We start from the raw sequence: 17678 nt of genomic DNA on the forward strand, positions 1-17678 counted from the left end.
CAGCCGCTGCTCCGCTTCCTCAAGGGCGGAGGCACCTCTGTGACAGAGGAAAGCCCCACTCCGGCCCTGCCCTACCCGCCGTCACCCCGAGGTAAAACATGGCGGCCCCGCCTCCCTCAGGCCCTCTCCGTTTCCCTCCCCGCCGCCCGCCCGCCCTCCTGAGGGAGGAGGCAGCCCCAGAGGCCGCCATTGCTCCCCTCAGCGCCGCCCGGGCGGGGACGAGGGGGCGGGCCTGAGTGTAAGGTAAATGTGGTGAAGAAAATGGTAAATTTCAAAGCCTGTGTGTAAATTTCAAAGTTATTTGGTTGGTTTTAGTTATTGTTTGCTTGGTTTTTTTTCCTGTATTATGATTTCTGTCTTTACCACAACCAGGAGACAAAACAGGTACGCAAACAAGTATGACTGGTACACACGGGCTGAAATGTACCTGTTTTTTCCAATCAAACCTTAATTTAAGGTAAGTTGCATCTCTTCACGCGATTTATTGCTACGAGGCATCAAAGCGATCACAGCAGGTAAGGGGAGAAAAAGCAAACCACACATCACAAAACTAAGTATTGCCAACTTCAACTTTAATAATGGAACCATCACGTTTTTAATTTTTTTTTTTCTTTTTTTTGCCATTTCAGTAATAACTTTAAGGGGAATAAAAACTTCCCTACAAAAATAAAACTAAGCTTGTCAAAATTATAAATAGTTTAAATGTTTGTTTTTAAAGACATACATTTTAATGTTCCCCTGCATTTCCCCTCCCTCCCCCCCATATCATTTAATCATTCTGGTACCATCATACAATGAAATGAAAACAGTTTTGCAACAAAAGCTGTGACAGTTCAATTTGATGCAAAAATTAAAAGATAAAAACTGACTAGGCATCCTTTTAAATTAAAGCTGTTGTAATTGCCAGTGTTTAAAAAAAAAAAAAATTAACCCCACACATGACATCTTACAATAATTAACTGTGGACTATGACAAAATTAAAATATAAGTTTATTTTGGTCCCCCACCCCCTCCCCTTCACCCCAAATCAAGACTCATAGTGCATACAACACTGATTGAGGTTTTTGGCTAAAGTAAATGCAGATGTGCCTACTTAAAAGACTGATAGTTTAGTTCAAGTAAAAACAAAATTCACATATTTTTATACTCCACTTTTAAACTCAAACAGTGTTTAAATCTGAGCGACAAATGGTTCATTACTGACAGCGATTATGTAATGCTTACATAGTTACGGGCAGATACATAAATTAAGTAGATGTTAACAGAATACCCACCGACATGCTGCTTGCATTCATAGAAAAACAAATTGTAACAAAACATAAAAGCATTCCCTGAACCATTATAAAGTGTCTCACTTGAGGATAATGTTACTAACTCACACATGCACTACAATGTTACATGTGAAATTAAAAAACAAACAAGATATGCCTTATATATACTTTATAGTTAGTCCTACTCTTAATTTCTCTTAACACTTTAAAACATTATGATTGCCTCATTAAGCTTGCAAATTCTTTTTACCAAAAAACCTGTGAAGAGTTTAAAAAAAAAAAAAAAAGTCTTACTAAGGAAAGGAAACAAAGGCACAATTACATCAAATTAAGGGGAAGAACAGAAGCATCTTGAAGTTTCACACAGTATCCATTAGATGTCACCAAAGTTTTAACAATTCCGTGGGAATTTAAAACGAACACCCTAAAAGAGTGGAGGGAAAAAACCCCAACAACTTCTGCTTCTCTTAAATCATTAGCACTCCTCCACCCACCTCCTTACCCCCAAATTTATAACTCATTTCCTCTCTGGCATGATAATGACTAAAGGATTAGTTACTCAAATTTGCCTCATGCTTCTATTGCACACCCACTTCTTTGGTTTCTTTTGAACGTGCTTTTTAAGATAAATAACTCTGAAAGAACAACAATTATATTTACAGTAAAGTAAAAAACTTTCTTGCTACATTTTTCCTACTTTTAAATCAAGTAAATCAGCAGTCTGCAGAATTTGGTAATCTGTTTTTCAATTAAGAATTTAAAAACCACAAAGAAAAAACCTTCTGAATTACTAAAAGCAAGAGTTACTAAGCTCAGTCACCAACACAGCCAATAAATGTTAATTTTCTGCTAAGCTGGAAACATGAATAATTCTACTTTCTTTGCCTGACTGAGCCTTTAACAAGCAAAGAAGCAGAGGAAGCTATTTTTGTCTTTCAGATATGATAATTCAAAATTATCCAGCCTAAAAATGGATTGCTGAGCCAGAGGAAAGATCTGACTTACAGTAAAGACCAAATGCGTCTGTAGTTATAGCTTATGTCTAAACACTCGCTAGACGGGCATTTCTCACAGAGTTATCTGAGACATTGACTGCTTTTCTAAATTCAAGTAAGCAGCTTTTTAGCTTCACTGCACTTTTCAAACCCCCACTATGCATTTATGGAATCAGCTTCTCCAATAACAACTTGTATGTGCAGCTTCATTTCCATTCCTTTTTAGCTTTTGCCTCTCATTCCTTCCCATTATTTCTATTATCTGTATTTCTTTTCCAGTGTGGATTTATGCAGTATAAAAACCATAAAACTTATTCACAATATTCTAACATCCTAAAACTTTAATCCTGTAGAATTAGTATTTTAACTTGCCTCTGTATAAATACTATTCCCATTTAAAACCAGTCCTCCTCTGACAGCTACTACGATACCTCGTCCCTCAACTCTTACCTTCTTTTCAACTTCCTCTTTACCTTCTCCAGGAAAAAAACCGTAACGCCTTCCACAAATTTAACAGAACAAATCAAAAGATCTCATATGCCTTCCATCTATAACAGTTCTCTCACAAATTATACAGTAACTATTTGAAAACAGAAAGGTAGTGCAAATCAAGATAGTGCTCCAACTAATTCTTGTCCAGACAGTTTAATTCATTTTTTTTAACCCATCAATTTGCACATCCTTACTTGTAAAGCTACCATTAAAGCAAAGAAGAAAAAAACCCCATAAAAATCTCATTTCATAGCATCCTAGAAAATTTATTACAGTTTCACAGCTTGCACCAAGGTAACTTGGAAAGACTCTCTAGGCACACAGAGGGTTGCAAACTGATGTACAAACATGCAGAATCCCTTACTTGTGGGTGCAAGATGCTAAGTGACCTGGCTTACGGAACTAAGTCTATAGCAAAATTCAGGTACCCTGGCATCACAAAACAGTCTTCCGAATAAAGAAAACTACTCTCTGCTGCTCTTTGTACATTGGGTTTGGCATGCTATACTGACATTTGGTAGCGTGCGTTTTTCCTGAGTGTCCTTTGGCCCCCTTTTAACCAGGTTTCCACACCCCACCAAGGGCTTCTTCAAGTTTGTCTCTGTAAGCTGCGTAACGCTTCTTTAAGATTTGCAGTTGCTCGTTTTCCTCTTTGTCCAGTATACGCAAGAAGTTTTGCAGTTCGGGAATACTAAAAGCTTCCCACTGGAGACAGAAAAAAAGAGAAAAGAAAGGACGGATGAGATGAACGGAAAATAGACAAATTATTTATATATACAGTATTTTTAAACAAAACCTCAGACGCTCAAAACAATTTCAAACTGAAATGGTATCAGGCAAACTCCTTGCCAATCTTAAAAACATTTCACTCTTTTTAACTGTTTTTTTGTTCTGCAAGTAACAACAGGCCAGTCTAACCACAAATGAAACGTTTACAAAACATGCAGAGTAAATATAACAAGAAGAAGAAAAAAACCACTTGTTTCCAAAAAATGGATCGTCTTGTCAACAGGGATCAGACAGGAGCGCACTCATCCATGAAGTTCAACAAACACACAAAAGCAGCAGGAGCGTAACATACCATGACTTCTCCAGTTTCATGCTCACGTAGAACAAAGCTGAGCATTTCTGTTTTGGGGCCTGCCACCAAACGCAGGTAGAGGGGATGTTCTCGGTCTGACAGCTTGCATGTATAAACTGCAGGAGAAGAAAAAAAATCACAGTAATTATCATCTTTACTAATGGCGTCTCAAACGCTTTGAATAATTAACACCAGCTAATGTTAGAAAATGTCAGAGATAAGCACGTGTGGCCACAAAATTTACACATTCTACATACTAGCCTACATTCTCCGTATTAGCCTACGTACTGGTTTTGAGCAAATGAGTTTTAGGGAGAAGCTGAGCAGACGACTGATGGTAACAGCGCGACACTACACTCACACAGGAATGAAAAGGCCTCTAGTCACCACAGCGCACCACCTGAATACATGCCGGGGAAAAAAAACCACACAAAACAAATACAACACGGATCTGTCGCTATAACTAAGCACTTGAGGCATCAGAGCTGTGGTATCACCACTGATGCCTTTCCCACTTAAAATCTCATACACAAAGTCTAAAAGAGAACTCTGCCTGACACGGTTGGTGTGACCGACAGCCAGAAACATCTGAACTCCTGAAACTGCTCTCAATGTCCATGGAAGGAGGCGGATTCTAAGTGCAAGAACACAACGTTGGCAAAGCGTGCTTTTCACTAAGAACACCTTTTGCACCTTCTGGTTATTTCCAAACACAACATACAAACAACATCTAACAGCAGTCAGTGCACTGGGAGAGCCATGGGCACTAATTAACACAAATGAAAACAAGGCATGTACCCATGACGCTTGTCAGCCCAAGAGCTGTTTCCCAGTGCAGGGACTTCAGATATCACAGACACCAAGGTTTCTCTTTTTAAAATTATGGAGATTATTGAGATTATTATCTCACAAATCTGCAGTGTATCAGGCCAGCTGAAATTCAGAGCCTGACAAAGGGGCATATTAAATAAAATACAACAGGCTGCAAAGCACAGCAGATCTACGTAGATGGGTTAGTAGGTTACTTTGTCTTTTGTGAATTATCCTGAAATGTCCCCAGATCATTTACTCCCTTACACACGCTACTTTTCGTAAGGAGAAAAGACAGGAGAGAGCAAGATTGTCACCTCCATTTATCCGAGTTCTTCCACCCTACTTATTTCAAGTGCTCCTACACAACTCCCTCCCCAAGCCCCTTCGCCACCAAAATGCCACCAGCCTAACTCATACCTTGGTCTTCCTTGTGACAGCGTTTATAAAGTGCAAACTTTGCAGGGTTGTCAGCCACGAAAAACTTTTTGAGCAAGGCCTCGATAACTTCACGAACGGTGTTGGTGCTGCTGATGTGAAGGGTGTTCACGCAGCCGTCCGGCAGGTAAAAAGCAGTTTCATTATTGCTGTGAGCACATCTCCCCTGGCTCTGGGAAGACTGCACAGTGATGGGTCTGCATAGTTCCAGCTGAACTTTGATGAAGCCAGTGTAAATCCCATTCGCGTTCTGCAGCAGAAGGAAAGCACCAAACTGTTAAAACTAGTCATGACCAGTTGTGACATGTCAGTGGAGCAGGCAAGTCAAAATGGTCACAGTGAACATAACTTAAATGCCACCGTAATACGTGACATCTCACAGGAAAGATACTGTTTCAACAATTCAGGCATTTATTATTTAGTTCTGGTCTCCCCAGTTCAAGGAGGACAGAAAACTGCTGGAGAGGGTACAGCAGAGAAACCACAAAGATGATTAGGGGCCTGGAGCATCTCTCTTACAATGAAAGGCTGAAGGACTTGCGTCTTTTCAGTCTAGAGAAGAGAAGACTGACCAACACCTATAAATACTTAAAGGGTGGGTGTCAACAAGAAGGGGCCAGTCTTTTTTCAGTGGTGCCCAGCGACAGGATAAAAGGAAATGGGCACAAACTTGTACATAAGAAGTTCCATCTAAACATGAGGAGGAACTTCTTTACTTTGAGGGTGGCAGAGCACTGGAACAGGCTGCCCAGAGAGGTGGTGGAGTCTCCGTCTCTGGAGACATTCAAACCGCACCTGGACACGTTCCTGTGCAACCTGCTCTAAGTGGACCTGCTTTGGCCGGGAGGTTGGACTAGGTGATCTCCAGAGGTCCCTTCCAACCCCATATCATTCTGTGATTCTGTGATTATATTACTATTATTATGGTATTTCTGCTGAATATTTTTTTTCCCAAATAATAACAACTACTGAATTATAAGAGTATTAGAATCTCATCAGGTAAAAGGTACTACAAACTAATGATAACTTTTCACATTAGAAGAAAACTATGAAGTGAAAAAGGCCACTAGCATGCATCTGCAGACTTTATGCAGAAACACAGAAATTATCTCCCACATTTTAGCTGTGCTTGTCAAATTAGTCTAAAGCATTTAGATGCTCAAATCCTGTTGCAATTTTAAAAAGCACCAGAATAAATGCCAATCTAATCAACATTCCAAATTATTTATCCCAGCTGCTTCTGAAAGACAAAATAGCAAAATTGATCAAACCTTTTACGAGCTAGAAAACTTCAGGCCATCTGGGTTTTGGCACGGTAAGTCCTGACCCACATACAAATACGTAACAGAAGTCTTTTTAGTACATAGTTGTACTTACATGGTTTAGGATATAATGGAATTTCCAAATTTCCATATACTATACACCCACAGGAATACATAATGTATGAGAAAAATCTGGACAATGCAACGTCTGAGTAACAGCTTGCTAGGCAGATAAATGTGAATTTTATTAGTACAGACTGCAATAGGCTGGACTGAGGCTTAGACCTGGTCCACAATCCTTGGAAATGAAAAATCTATATACGTTCCATTGCCTGAATTGTCTGTGTTGTGGGGGCGGGGGGAAGGAAGCCTCCTCATGCTGAAAACCTGTATGACTACTCTGAAAATTAAGTCTCCTATAATAAATAGTGCATGATTTTTAACTTGGTTTTTAACTTGGCTGAGCATCTTTATCCGAGAAATACATGACAAAAAATTATCTACACAAACAAGATAAACACCAAGATGTGTATTTGTCAGATGAAAACCCTCAGGTGGTAAACATAAAGATATGTCTATCTTAAACATGTTTCAAATGACATAAACATTTGTTTCTACTACTATTTGTTTTGATCCATACAAAAGAGCCACATAAAAACATTTCAGATGTGAGATTTCATTTCCAGATCGAAGAAAGAGCCTCTTACAGAGTCATTAAAACAGAGACAGTTTCATATGTAAGATGCTGAGAATAAAATGATTAACAGCACACCTCAAAGTTACAGTTCAATTGCTCCTATTAAAAATTACGGGAATCCTATGCAAAACTTACCAAGGTCATCTTTAATTTATCAGTGACAGATGAATTATAGCTTTGTATCTTCTCTTTAATTTCTTCTTTACTGAGATACACATGAGGTTCTCTCTCCTTCTGAACATCCTTCAACAACAACAAAGACAGCAGTTTTAGAAAACAAAACAAAATACAAGTATTTTATGACTTTGGATATGAGCGTTCTTAGTCCGAATGGTCATTATCCCACAGAGGCTCAACATACAGCAATAGAAAGGATTAACATTAGGCAAATAAAACAGAACACTTGGCCTGAACGGAGATGGTTAAATCAACACACCCAAAGACACTTGTGTCCTCCTTTTTTTGCCAACTGTTTTCATTCAAATATTTATCAACAGTATGTAAAACAGCCCAGCTTGCTTTATGGCTTGATTTGCTCATGTCAATGCTATGCAAAATTGTTAAGAATATAGTTGCAATGGTCATGAAATACCTACTTAGGGCACAGACAGGTATTTCTAAAGAAATTAAGAGTATATACAAAAATAGCAGCACGTGCTGCCACGTAAGACCAACAGTCCCAGTGTGTGCAAACAGCCCCAGAGCATCCCTGCATTCCAACGTGACAGCCCGCACGTCACGCACAGGGTCACTGGCTGCGACGTGAACCATCACAAGTGACTCTCCAGCTAGATAACGTTACACCAAATCCGTGTTTTTTCCATGGAGAAGACCCTATTAGATTCTTCCACTGCTGCTTTTACGAGCTCGCTACGGATTTTACATGCAGCAGTAAAACCAATCCCTGGAGCTGGATTTTATCCAAACAAACATTTGTTCCCAATCCCTATTCCTGCAGCAAACTAGCGTTATAAATACACTCCGCTTTCTACCACTGGCACAAATGCCATATATAGTATGAAAGGGTTTCAGCCTTCAGCTTTAATGACTTAAGACTTCCCTTAGAAAAGGAGCAGCTTTGAAGAAGCTTGAAGCTTTCAGGATATTCCTGCGTTCAGGTGTACACATTTGTTGTATGGACAAACGGTCAAGTCACAGTGTTCTGACGTGTCCTCACAAGCACATTCCAGTGGAGCTTTATCCTCAGAAAGGATTTCCCTGACTTTACTGCTCAGTCCTGTATGCCAGCCTTTGGGATGCCACTCAGCACACACCTTCACAGGCACTTTGGTTCGCCAGAAACGACCCCAAAGATGAGCACATCTGGTGCGGAACTGTAAGTTTCCATTGGTCAGAAAGAATCTGCAGAATTTTTTCTGTCTCCTAATTTTAAACCAGCTAGTTTTAGCTCTTTGGGGCTTAGTTTTGCTTTTTCTATACGGTATTTTACTAAATGACATGCTGGAGTGGACTTTTTTCCCACAGTTATAAAAAGAAAGGTGTGGTCTGAATGGAGAACTGGAAGCCAGAGGCCTTGAATTCTGATCTGGGCTCAGATACTGATTTCCTGCATCAGACAGAGAACACACCTTTATTTCACAGACCAGGAAACTGAGGCAAAAAGGAACAGCAGCTGAACACAGCCTCCTGTCAGCTCCGTAAGAACAACAATAAGATTATGCAGCATCTTGCACAGTTGCCAGACTGCCCAGTCTATTACAAAATACCAAATTACTAAGTGTTTTCAGAATCCAAGTTTTTATCCTCACTACAGAAATTAAGCTTTCTTGCCCTTCTATTTTTTCATCTCCCCCCTCCCCACACTGCTACAATAATGACAGATACAGCTTTACCCAAATTTCTCACCTCATCTCTCCACAGGCCCCTACAGCTTTGTAGTTTTCTGTTCGGGGACAATTAATAGTTACAAGACAAATAAATTTGACATCTCTATGACTGATTTCAAGAACCCAAGCGTTAACTTGGAACATTCCTAGTCTGTGTAGCTGCAGACAAGCCCCTTCACATGGATACCAGCCAAGACACATCCCTCAGAGAGACGAGCATGTCGTGGAGCTGACACCTCTCCACTCTGCTAACGCTACCGACACTGAACTTCCAACAATGGGCACCTCAGTTTTAATACTTATCACTATTCCGTCGCTGATTGTTCAAGCAGGTACCTCTCATCTACCCTGCTGGAGCTGACTGCCACCACGATTACTGAAGGTATCCACAATATCCATTATCATCAAGAGAAAACATTAACCAGAAAAAAGGAAAGCACCACCTTTCCTATGTTCAACCCTAGTTGAACATGGTACACATAATGTTTGTCTGACATTTCTGGAGCTGAACTGCTCTCAGTATACAGTGGCAATTAACTTTTGCCATACAGTTTTGTCTAGCCATGCTTTAAGATAAGATAAATAAGTCTTTTTTGACCAGTATACTTAGGGGAATGGAAGAATACTTGACAACCTCATTTCCCACAGTCCTCTTATTTCCTTCTGTACTTGTCACCTTGTAACAGGACCCACTAAAGGAAGTAACTCTGATAACTCTACTTAGGCCCAGAAGATCAAATTCCACTTTGTTATCTCAGCAGGTAAATCTATTTATTATCTGTAGAAGACCTTGAGACACCCAATACAACAGCAGAGTAACAGCGGTAATTAACCCATGTCTACCATGCTTTAAAATATGCTAGTATCAGGTATGCCTGCTGCTCTGAAATGGCCACCAAGTGGCTGAAGCCACACCTGCTCAGGGTGGGACTATTGGGAAAGCAGTTACTCCAACCTCAGCTGTTTTAAACAAAGGAGCAAGGGCATTTCAGAGGTGAGATTTAGAGGTTTCAGCCAAGCATGTCTATCATTGGTTCTTTTCACAGTTCTGCCTGATCTGGTGAGAGAAGTCAGTCTGTGTCACCTGGTGGCTCACCCAGCCCAGGACAAAAGCTGCTTTTTCCACCACTGTGGCCCTCCCATGCCCCCAGGCACGTTCTGCACCCCCGGCACAGCTCCTGGGAGCCAGCACACTGCTGAGGTGCCAGGGGTGGCACACTCCAGCCAGACAATTCCTCTCTTGGCCAATTCAGACGCAGCTGATTCATCCCCAGCTCCCTGCAGAAATGCCCAGTGTGCAACGCCTCACAGAGTATGTACGCTGGGAATTGTGAAACTGGCTTTCTTCAAAAGTTAGGCCTGGTGATGAGTCTCCTAACTACAGATCCTTGCATATGTCACAGCAGCAGGGTGAGGTACAAGCTCAGTCAGCAGAGCAGCTCATGCTGTGTCCTCTTCTGTCAGCCGAAACCTAGATGCTGCTGGGCTTAACAATGGCACTTCTGCATGCTAGTGTTTAAAAAAAAAAACAAACCATGGAATTTTCTCTGTAAAACAATACAAAAACATTTCAATATTATTTTCATTTGGAAAAAAAAAAAAATCAAACCTGAGTTAGGTGTGACTCCTCCATCACTTAACTAAATGACAGTCTCTGTAATGGCTGTCATGTCATTACTCCTTCCTTCTCCCCGCCCAATTAACTGTCTTTTCCTCATCAGAACTCCTGGTCTCCTTCCATTTCCTGCTTCTCATGCTGTCTGCTACTTCCTCAGCCCAGCACAGGCGTGAAAGATAAAAATTAGTCTCAAGGAGACAGTTGAATGCATCAGAATCCATATAGATGTTGTCTCTGGGTCCAAAACATTACTTCTAGTTCAAACTATTAATTTCTGGGAAAATCATGCTGTTCTTCCTAACACTTACTGCACACACCATTGGAGGCCATTTGTACTAAAGACATTCCTCAGGTCAACCAAAGCTGCATTTAATTCTCAAATGAAATTCCTAAGCAACAGCTGCCAGCGAGAGGGAAATGAGGCAAGTGCTTTCATTTCCCCAAAGGGAATAGCTGGTCTTTCATTAGAGCTCATGATGCAATGCCTCTTCACAGTTGAGCTTCCTCTCAACAAAAAGGGCAGAAAATGTTTTTTTCTTTATCGCCTCCACCCCCCATGCACATCTCATTTATTGTATCGCAGATGGTTAGAGAAGCAGCGCTCTCTTTTTAACATTTGTGCCCAGTGCAAAGCCCCGCAGAGACCAGTTCAGCGTGAATCCTCAAGGAACTGCCACGGATTACAATTAAAATGAACTACAAATCAAGTTGTGGTCCCCAAGAAAGAAGAATCGCATCGCATCTGGGACTTTCATAAAGCCCAAGTCCCACGGTTACTGCCAAGCCCTCGTCCTGCAGGCAGCAAGAAAGCGCTAAGCTCAACAGCCAGCAAGCTGCTACGGGATGAGCCTGAGAAAAAGCTCCACAAAGAAAGAAAACCCCCCAAACCTGGAGCCTGTTTCCTTGGGATCCTTGCCTTGAGACAAATGCTTGGCTTCCCCAAACTGCTGCCATAGGCTTATATTTATGGAGGGATGCAAGAAGGTCTCTCTCTTGTACCTGTTGTCACATAATTCGGGAAGTTGGCATCTCTTGAGGAAAGGAGAACCAAGCTCCTCTTAACATTTCAGCTTGACAGACAAAGAAATATATAATGGACAAAGAGTTAACCTATCCCAAGGAACATATTAAAGTATTTTTGTAAGAAACCTAAAGAACCAAAGACCTGCGGGAGTCCAAGCAACTTCTAAGCTGTATCAGTCCCTACCCCTGCTCTCACATTTCATATTAATCCCACACATACAGTGACCCTTGATTCAGTCAGAATAATGAAGATGCCCTGATCTTGCTGTACATTGTGGCCAGGAAAATAATTTTTTGAAGTAAAGCACTGAGGCTTTGACAAATGAGAAATGCAGCCTAATCTACATTTTTTTAAAAATTTAAAAATCTAAGTTTGTTAAGTCATAAAAATTGCAGCTAATACATCCTACTTATATCATGTTTGCATTAACGAATGGATTTAACTAACAGTGCTATCATACAACAAAAAAGCCCAGAAGAGAATACAGGAAGGAAAACAGAGAAAGGGACTTCTGGTCTCAGTTGTTGCTAGTTCTACAAGCAGGAACACTCTCTTTCTTACAGCCTGCCAGCACACCCACAGGAAAGAAAGAAAGAAATTGAAACCTTGCAATTAAATTATTTTGAAACAAATATCTTTCTTCTTCCTCATCCTAACTCTCCTGAGAGCAGAGCAGCTTTGCCAGCAACAGCAATTTCTCCTTCCATCCTGAGGCAAGCCCACAATCATTCCTCCTTCCATCCTGAGGCAAGCCCACAATCAGAAGTCGTGCTCTTCATTTGAAAACCTGAGACTCACCAGGGAGAGCTACTGGTCATGTCCATCCACAAATGGTCAGTCAGAGACACTAGTAGCCAGAAAGGTGTGGAGAAGACCAAACAGGGGCAGGGGATAAGTATTAGCATCCAAGCAGGTCCAAGCATTGCCACCTTCTCACCTAGCTGCACCTTGAAATGTTGGTGTTTTCCTGAATGGGGACAGGTTGCTCTCTGGGTCAGGGAAAGAGGAATTTTCTGACAGGATGGACGTGGGCAGAACAATCTCTGTATCCTCTTTAGTACTTCTTGCCTTCTGCACTCAGCATGATCCAGTTCCCACCCCTGTCAGTGGCACACAGGACAAGGAAGCAGTCTCTTTTTTAGAATAAGACTTTGTTTCTCTAAGTGGGCTTGGCTGACCTGAACCTTAAATAATTACATCCTGACAGTCAGAGTGAGTTCAAGAAGCCCACACCATGCCCTCCTGAGGTAGCAAGACAAGCGGCAGCCTCCCAGGTCAGGTATATGGTGCATCCAACCCAGCAATTTCTCTCTGACAGCAGCAGAAATAAAGGCTATTTTGAGCAATCGCATGAGCCTTTTCTGCAGCCTCTCTGCTGGCATCCACAAGTGTTGGAGCAGGAATTCAGTGGGCACCTCCCTTCCAAGTCTGTTTAGTGTCCATTTATGGACCTGCTGTCTATGTATGCACATAAACCCTTTTTGAACCTGCTGATACTGCCCGTCTCTACACCTCCTGCAGCAGCAAGTTCCAGAAATTAATGACTGCAGTGTGAAGAAGTACTGCCATCTGCTTTAAGCTGATCTTCTATTAAGACAGAAGATAACTGCTGTTAAATATGACACATCTGCCATTTGCAGATAACACCAAGTTCGGCAGAAGTGTTGATGTGAGTGCCAGAAGTGCTTGAGGGTAGGAAGGCTCTATAGAGGCATGGGGAGAGGCTGGATTGCTCCGCTGAGGCCAATGATATGAGATTCAACAAGGCCAAGTGCCAGGTTCCACACTTGGGTCGCAACAACCCCATACAGCACTACAGGCTTGGGGCAAAGTGGCTGGGAAGCCAGCTGAATGAGCCAACAGTGTGTCCAGGTGGCCCCAAGAAGGCCAACAGCATCCTGGCCTGTATCAGGAATAGTGTGGCCAGCAGGACTAGGGAAGTGATTGTTACCCTGTACTCAGCACTGGTGAGGCCCCACCTCAAATACTGCGATCAGTTTTGGGCCCATCACTACAAGAAATACATTGAGGTGCTGGAGTGGGCACAAAGAAGGGCAATGAAGCTGGTGAGGGGTCTAGAGAATAAGTCTTATGAGGAACGGCTGAGGGAGCTGGAGTTCAGTCTGGAGAAAAGGAAGCCGAGATGAGACCTTATCACTCTCTACGACTACCTCAAAGGAGGTTGTAGTGAAGCGGGGGTTGGTCTCTTCTCCCAAGCAACAAGTGATAGAACAAGAGGAAACAGCCTCGAATTCCGCCAGAGGAGGTTTAGATTGGATACTAGGAAAAAATTCTTCACTGAAAGGGCTGTCAAGCATTGGAAGAGGCTGCCCAGGGAAGTGTTTGAGTTCCCATCCCTGGAGGTACTTTAAAGACGTGTAAATGTAGCGCATAGGGACATGGTTTAGTGCTAGACTTAGCAGTGCTAGGTTAACAGTTGGGCTTAATGATCTTAAAGGTATTTTCCAACCTAAATGATTCTATGACATATAACGAGTGCCCCTTAATCCTAATATGGCAGGACCTGGTGAACCTGAGTTTCACATTCAGCTTTTCCATTATCTTTGTGATTTTGTAAACCATGATCACACACCTCCTTTTTACTTCTTCAAGGTGAGGAGCCCTGGACTCCTTAGTCTTTCGTAAGGTAGATCCTTCATCCTCTCAATAAATTTAGGGAAGAGCAACAAACAGCCCTACCCGAGATGTGGTGACCGGAGCTGCATACAGAACTCACTATATCGGTGCATCAAAGTTTAGGTGCTCTTTGCTTATTAATTTGTACACTACAGGTCTGTGAAAAAATCTTTACCGAAGATACTCGTGCTACAATGTGGTCTCTCTTCCAGGGCACTTCCACAGTGGTTAAAGAAATCCCCATGCAGCTACCACAGCTTATAATTTTAGCATATTTTTACAAGGTACACACATTCCAGTTAGTACATAAATACCTGTTACTTTCAGTTTTTTCCAAATACCATGGCTTGGCATGCTAACAAAAGCTCTGAATGACAAAGGGTAAAGCAAAGCATTGTGGCTCCTTTCTGACCTCCCTGATGTAAACACTCAGATGTTTACATGGTGAATATTTTTAAGCAGCAGAGAAACAAACCAAGAACTCTTAACTTCCCTTTACTCCTGTTAACAAATTCTGTTCCTTCAAACTGAGGGACTATAAACATAGTTCATGTTCAGGCATTGTGAAAGGAAGGCTAGAAAAAGAAATCTATTTGTTAGTGACATTAACAGTGATGGCTTAAGTTTCATTTAAGTTTATCATGACCTCACCTCTGAAAACCCCTAGTTACAAACCCTGTCATACCCTATATGGCTGTACTTTTAACTACTGGCATGCTACCCAGTTTTAAAAAGCCAGTCATCTGTTTAAAGTGAAAACCAACTGTATGAAGAATAGTATCTGGGGCTTAGCATTAGATTCAGTCCCCAAAGACACAGCAGGTTTTATGCAGATTTCTACTTTTTTTTCCATATTATGACATAATGTTACAGTAATACACTACACGATTTAAGTAGTATTTCACAGCTGTTTCAGTTTTGCAAATTTCAGTAAACTGAAATGTAAGAAGCACCACAAACAGAAAATAACCTCCTTCAGGTCTCCTCTACAGGAAGTGTCTGAGCTTTGACTGCTGGCTACTTAAGCAGGTAGGGGTTTAATGAAGTAAAAATGGACTACCAGCCCCTTTGTGACCTGTACAACAAAACCTAGCTTTAAGCAGACAATTGGGAAACAAGCTTATACAAGATATAGTATAGAAAAGTAATTAGTGTATCTTGAAAAGAAGGTTAATTATGGTCTAGAACCTGAGCTATTAATACAGCTAATAATCAGATATTAAGTAACATTAGGACACCGGGTCACTACACCACAGTATTTGCATGTGACCTCACAATACAAGAACCCAACACGCTCCATCTGACAGAAGGTGGGAAAAGGTTGTTTGCAATGACTACCTCCCAGATCTTCAAATGCAGCTATCTACATTTTAGATTAAAATTGGTATTGGAAACCAACTAGCTGTTCCTGGGGAAGCACAGTGCTGGAAGAGCAAGCCTGTGCCAGGCCAAGCTGTGCTGTCTTCTCCTGGTGGTTACCACCGGCGCTTCTCAAGTCTGAGGCAAGTTCAGTCATGGGCCTTGCCTCAGCAGAAGCTGAGAGATGTGCCGGCTTTCCCCATGTGCGTCAAAGCACCATTTTATCTTCAGAGCAGCATTCCCTTCCCGGGTTTGGCTGGGTAGTTCAAAGATGGTGTCATCATGCTATTTTTTTTAAGCCTTCTGACAAAACCTGCCTGTGTCGAGAAAAGGCAACAACTTCCTCACCAGGCCTAGCTTCAGGGCTGGTGTCTGGCAGAAACCGTGAGCCTGCGCCTGGTCACAGTCTCACCAACCAAGTAATTTTTGTTTGGATTTGTTATACTTGAAAGAACAACAAAAAAACCCCAAAGCTCTTAAAAATTGCACAGTAACAATTCTTGTCTAGGAAACATCATGTAACTCATTGGCTCTTTGGATATATTGCAACCCTGGCAGACAGTTCTTCCCTGGTCACGGACACTACAACGAAAACAACGTTTGAAGAAATGCGTGGTCTCCTCAACCAACTACTGAGCATGGGGGGAAGTTCCTTGTTTGAGGAACGTACAGTTCCTTAAAAAAAAATTTCAAGAATTTACTGTTACTGTCTCACTCTTGGCCAGCCTGGCACTGATCTCATATTTGAAACTTTTCTGAAGGGAAAAAGCCCTCTTCTACCACACAGGCATCACAAAACCCCACAAAATTTAGGAACTACAACTACCTATTTTCAAATAAAATCTGCATTTTAAAGGCCTCAAAAGCCCATAACAGCAACCTTGAAGGGAGGCAGGGGGGAATTAAATGTTGTAAGCAAACACTGGTATGTTCAGTAAAGTATACATCCTCTAAGCTAAAGCTGCCTAATTATGTTCTTAGTATGTTGAATATGATCACGATAAAACTGTATATGCATTTACAGTCAACTTATGTGGCTGCTGCTTTACATACATACACATCAAATGGTGAGAGCTAAAAACTAACTCCATTTACAACCCAATAAAGTTCTCAGTGACTGCAGCTCTCCTTCAACAGAGCAAGTTAGGTTTCATGAAATAAGCCCACAGGAAATATTTTTACGCCAACACTACCCCTCTCACTGCACTTTATGTAATTAACACTCTTACACAGCTTCCAGAAATATTAAAAAAGGAACCAGTCTCTTCAAAGAGGCATCCGAACTGGGTATTTCACATAGTGCAGACAAAAGGAGACACCTCTGCAGTCTAGCCTGCATGAAGGATTTCTTTCTCATTTTACACTACAAAAAAATTGTATCACCTGGCAGATTTCATTAACAGCTAATAGTGTAATGACCGCACCCTTCTATACAGCCTCAGTATTAGCATGTTTTATTAAAAAATGTGGTAGTATCCAAAAGACATTTCTGAAGCAGCACACCACAATCATTAGTTTTACCTACTACTGCCAGATCTGATCTGGCAAAAATTCAGTTCAGTATTTTAGAACAGAAAAAAGGAGAGGGGACAAACTAGGTGACCACCTCAGCACCACCACCATATACTACTATACCCTAAACTTACACTGTCCTCAATGATAGGATTTTACCTCTCTTTTGTATCCCTAGCTTTAAGAGGTCAAATTCTGAAAAACAAATACCAGAACGCTTTAGTCAATTACCTATGTCAAGCCTGCAGCAAACAGGAATTTTTTGGTTCTTTCCCAACCTTTGTTCAATTTTAGCGGAGCTCCAGTTTGAACTCACTAAAGCTTCAGAGCTCAGACTTTACTGCTGTTTGAGTAAGAAGGAAAATAAAGAAAGAAAAGGCTTGAACCAGTCTTGGATCCAGCTTTGCTGCAACTCACTGTTTTAAATTTAAGCTGGAGAAGAGCAGATTTAGATTGGAAATTAGGAAAAAGTTCTTTACTATGAGGGTGGTGGAGCACTGCAACAGGTTGCCCAGGGAGGTGGTTGAGGCCCCTTCCCTGGAGATATTCAAGGTGAGGCTTGATGAGGCCCTGGGCAACCTGGTCTAATTGTGGGTGTCCCTGCTCACTATGGGGAGGTTGGACTAGATGACCTT

At 41.5% G+C, this 17678-nt stretch overlaps 1 protein-coding gene across 3 annotated transcripts in view; it reads right to left on the reverse strand.

Moving 5' to 3' along the window:
* Positions 1–809: 809 nt before the first annotated feature.
* The window catches only part of RASSF3 (Ras association (RalGDS/AF-6) domain family member 3), a 116065-nt gene continuing 99196 nt past the window's right edge, over positions 810–17678 (reverse strand). For 2 of the 3 annotated variants that reach the window (XM_014964270.1, XM_014964271.1), the window contains exons 3-6: positions 7182–7289; positions 5070–5337; positions 3840–3955; positions 1114–3463 (exon numbers count right to left, since the gene is read on the reverse strand). In XM_014964270.1, coding sequence (XP_014819756.1) covers positions 3314–3463; positions 3840–3955; positions 5070–5337; positions 7182–7289 — 642 coding nt within the window. In that variant the 3' untranslated portion in view covers positions 1114–3313. Of the gene's footprint in view, positions 3464–3839; positions 3956–5069; positions 5338–7181; positions 7290–17678 lie in introns of all 3 variants that reach the window. The other variant, XM_014964272.1, reaches the window with a different exon arrangement.

Source organism: Calidris pugnax, unplaced genomic scaffold (genome assembly GCF_001431845.1).
Source record: "Calidris pugnax isolate Ruff unplaced genomic scaffold, ASM143184v1 scaffold44, whole genome shotgun sequence".
Lineage (NCBI taxonomy): Eukaryota > Metazoa > Chordata > Aves > Charadriiformes > Scolopacidae > Calidris > Calidris pugnax.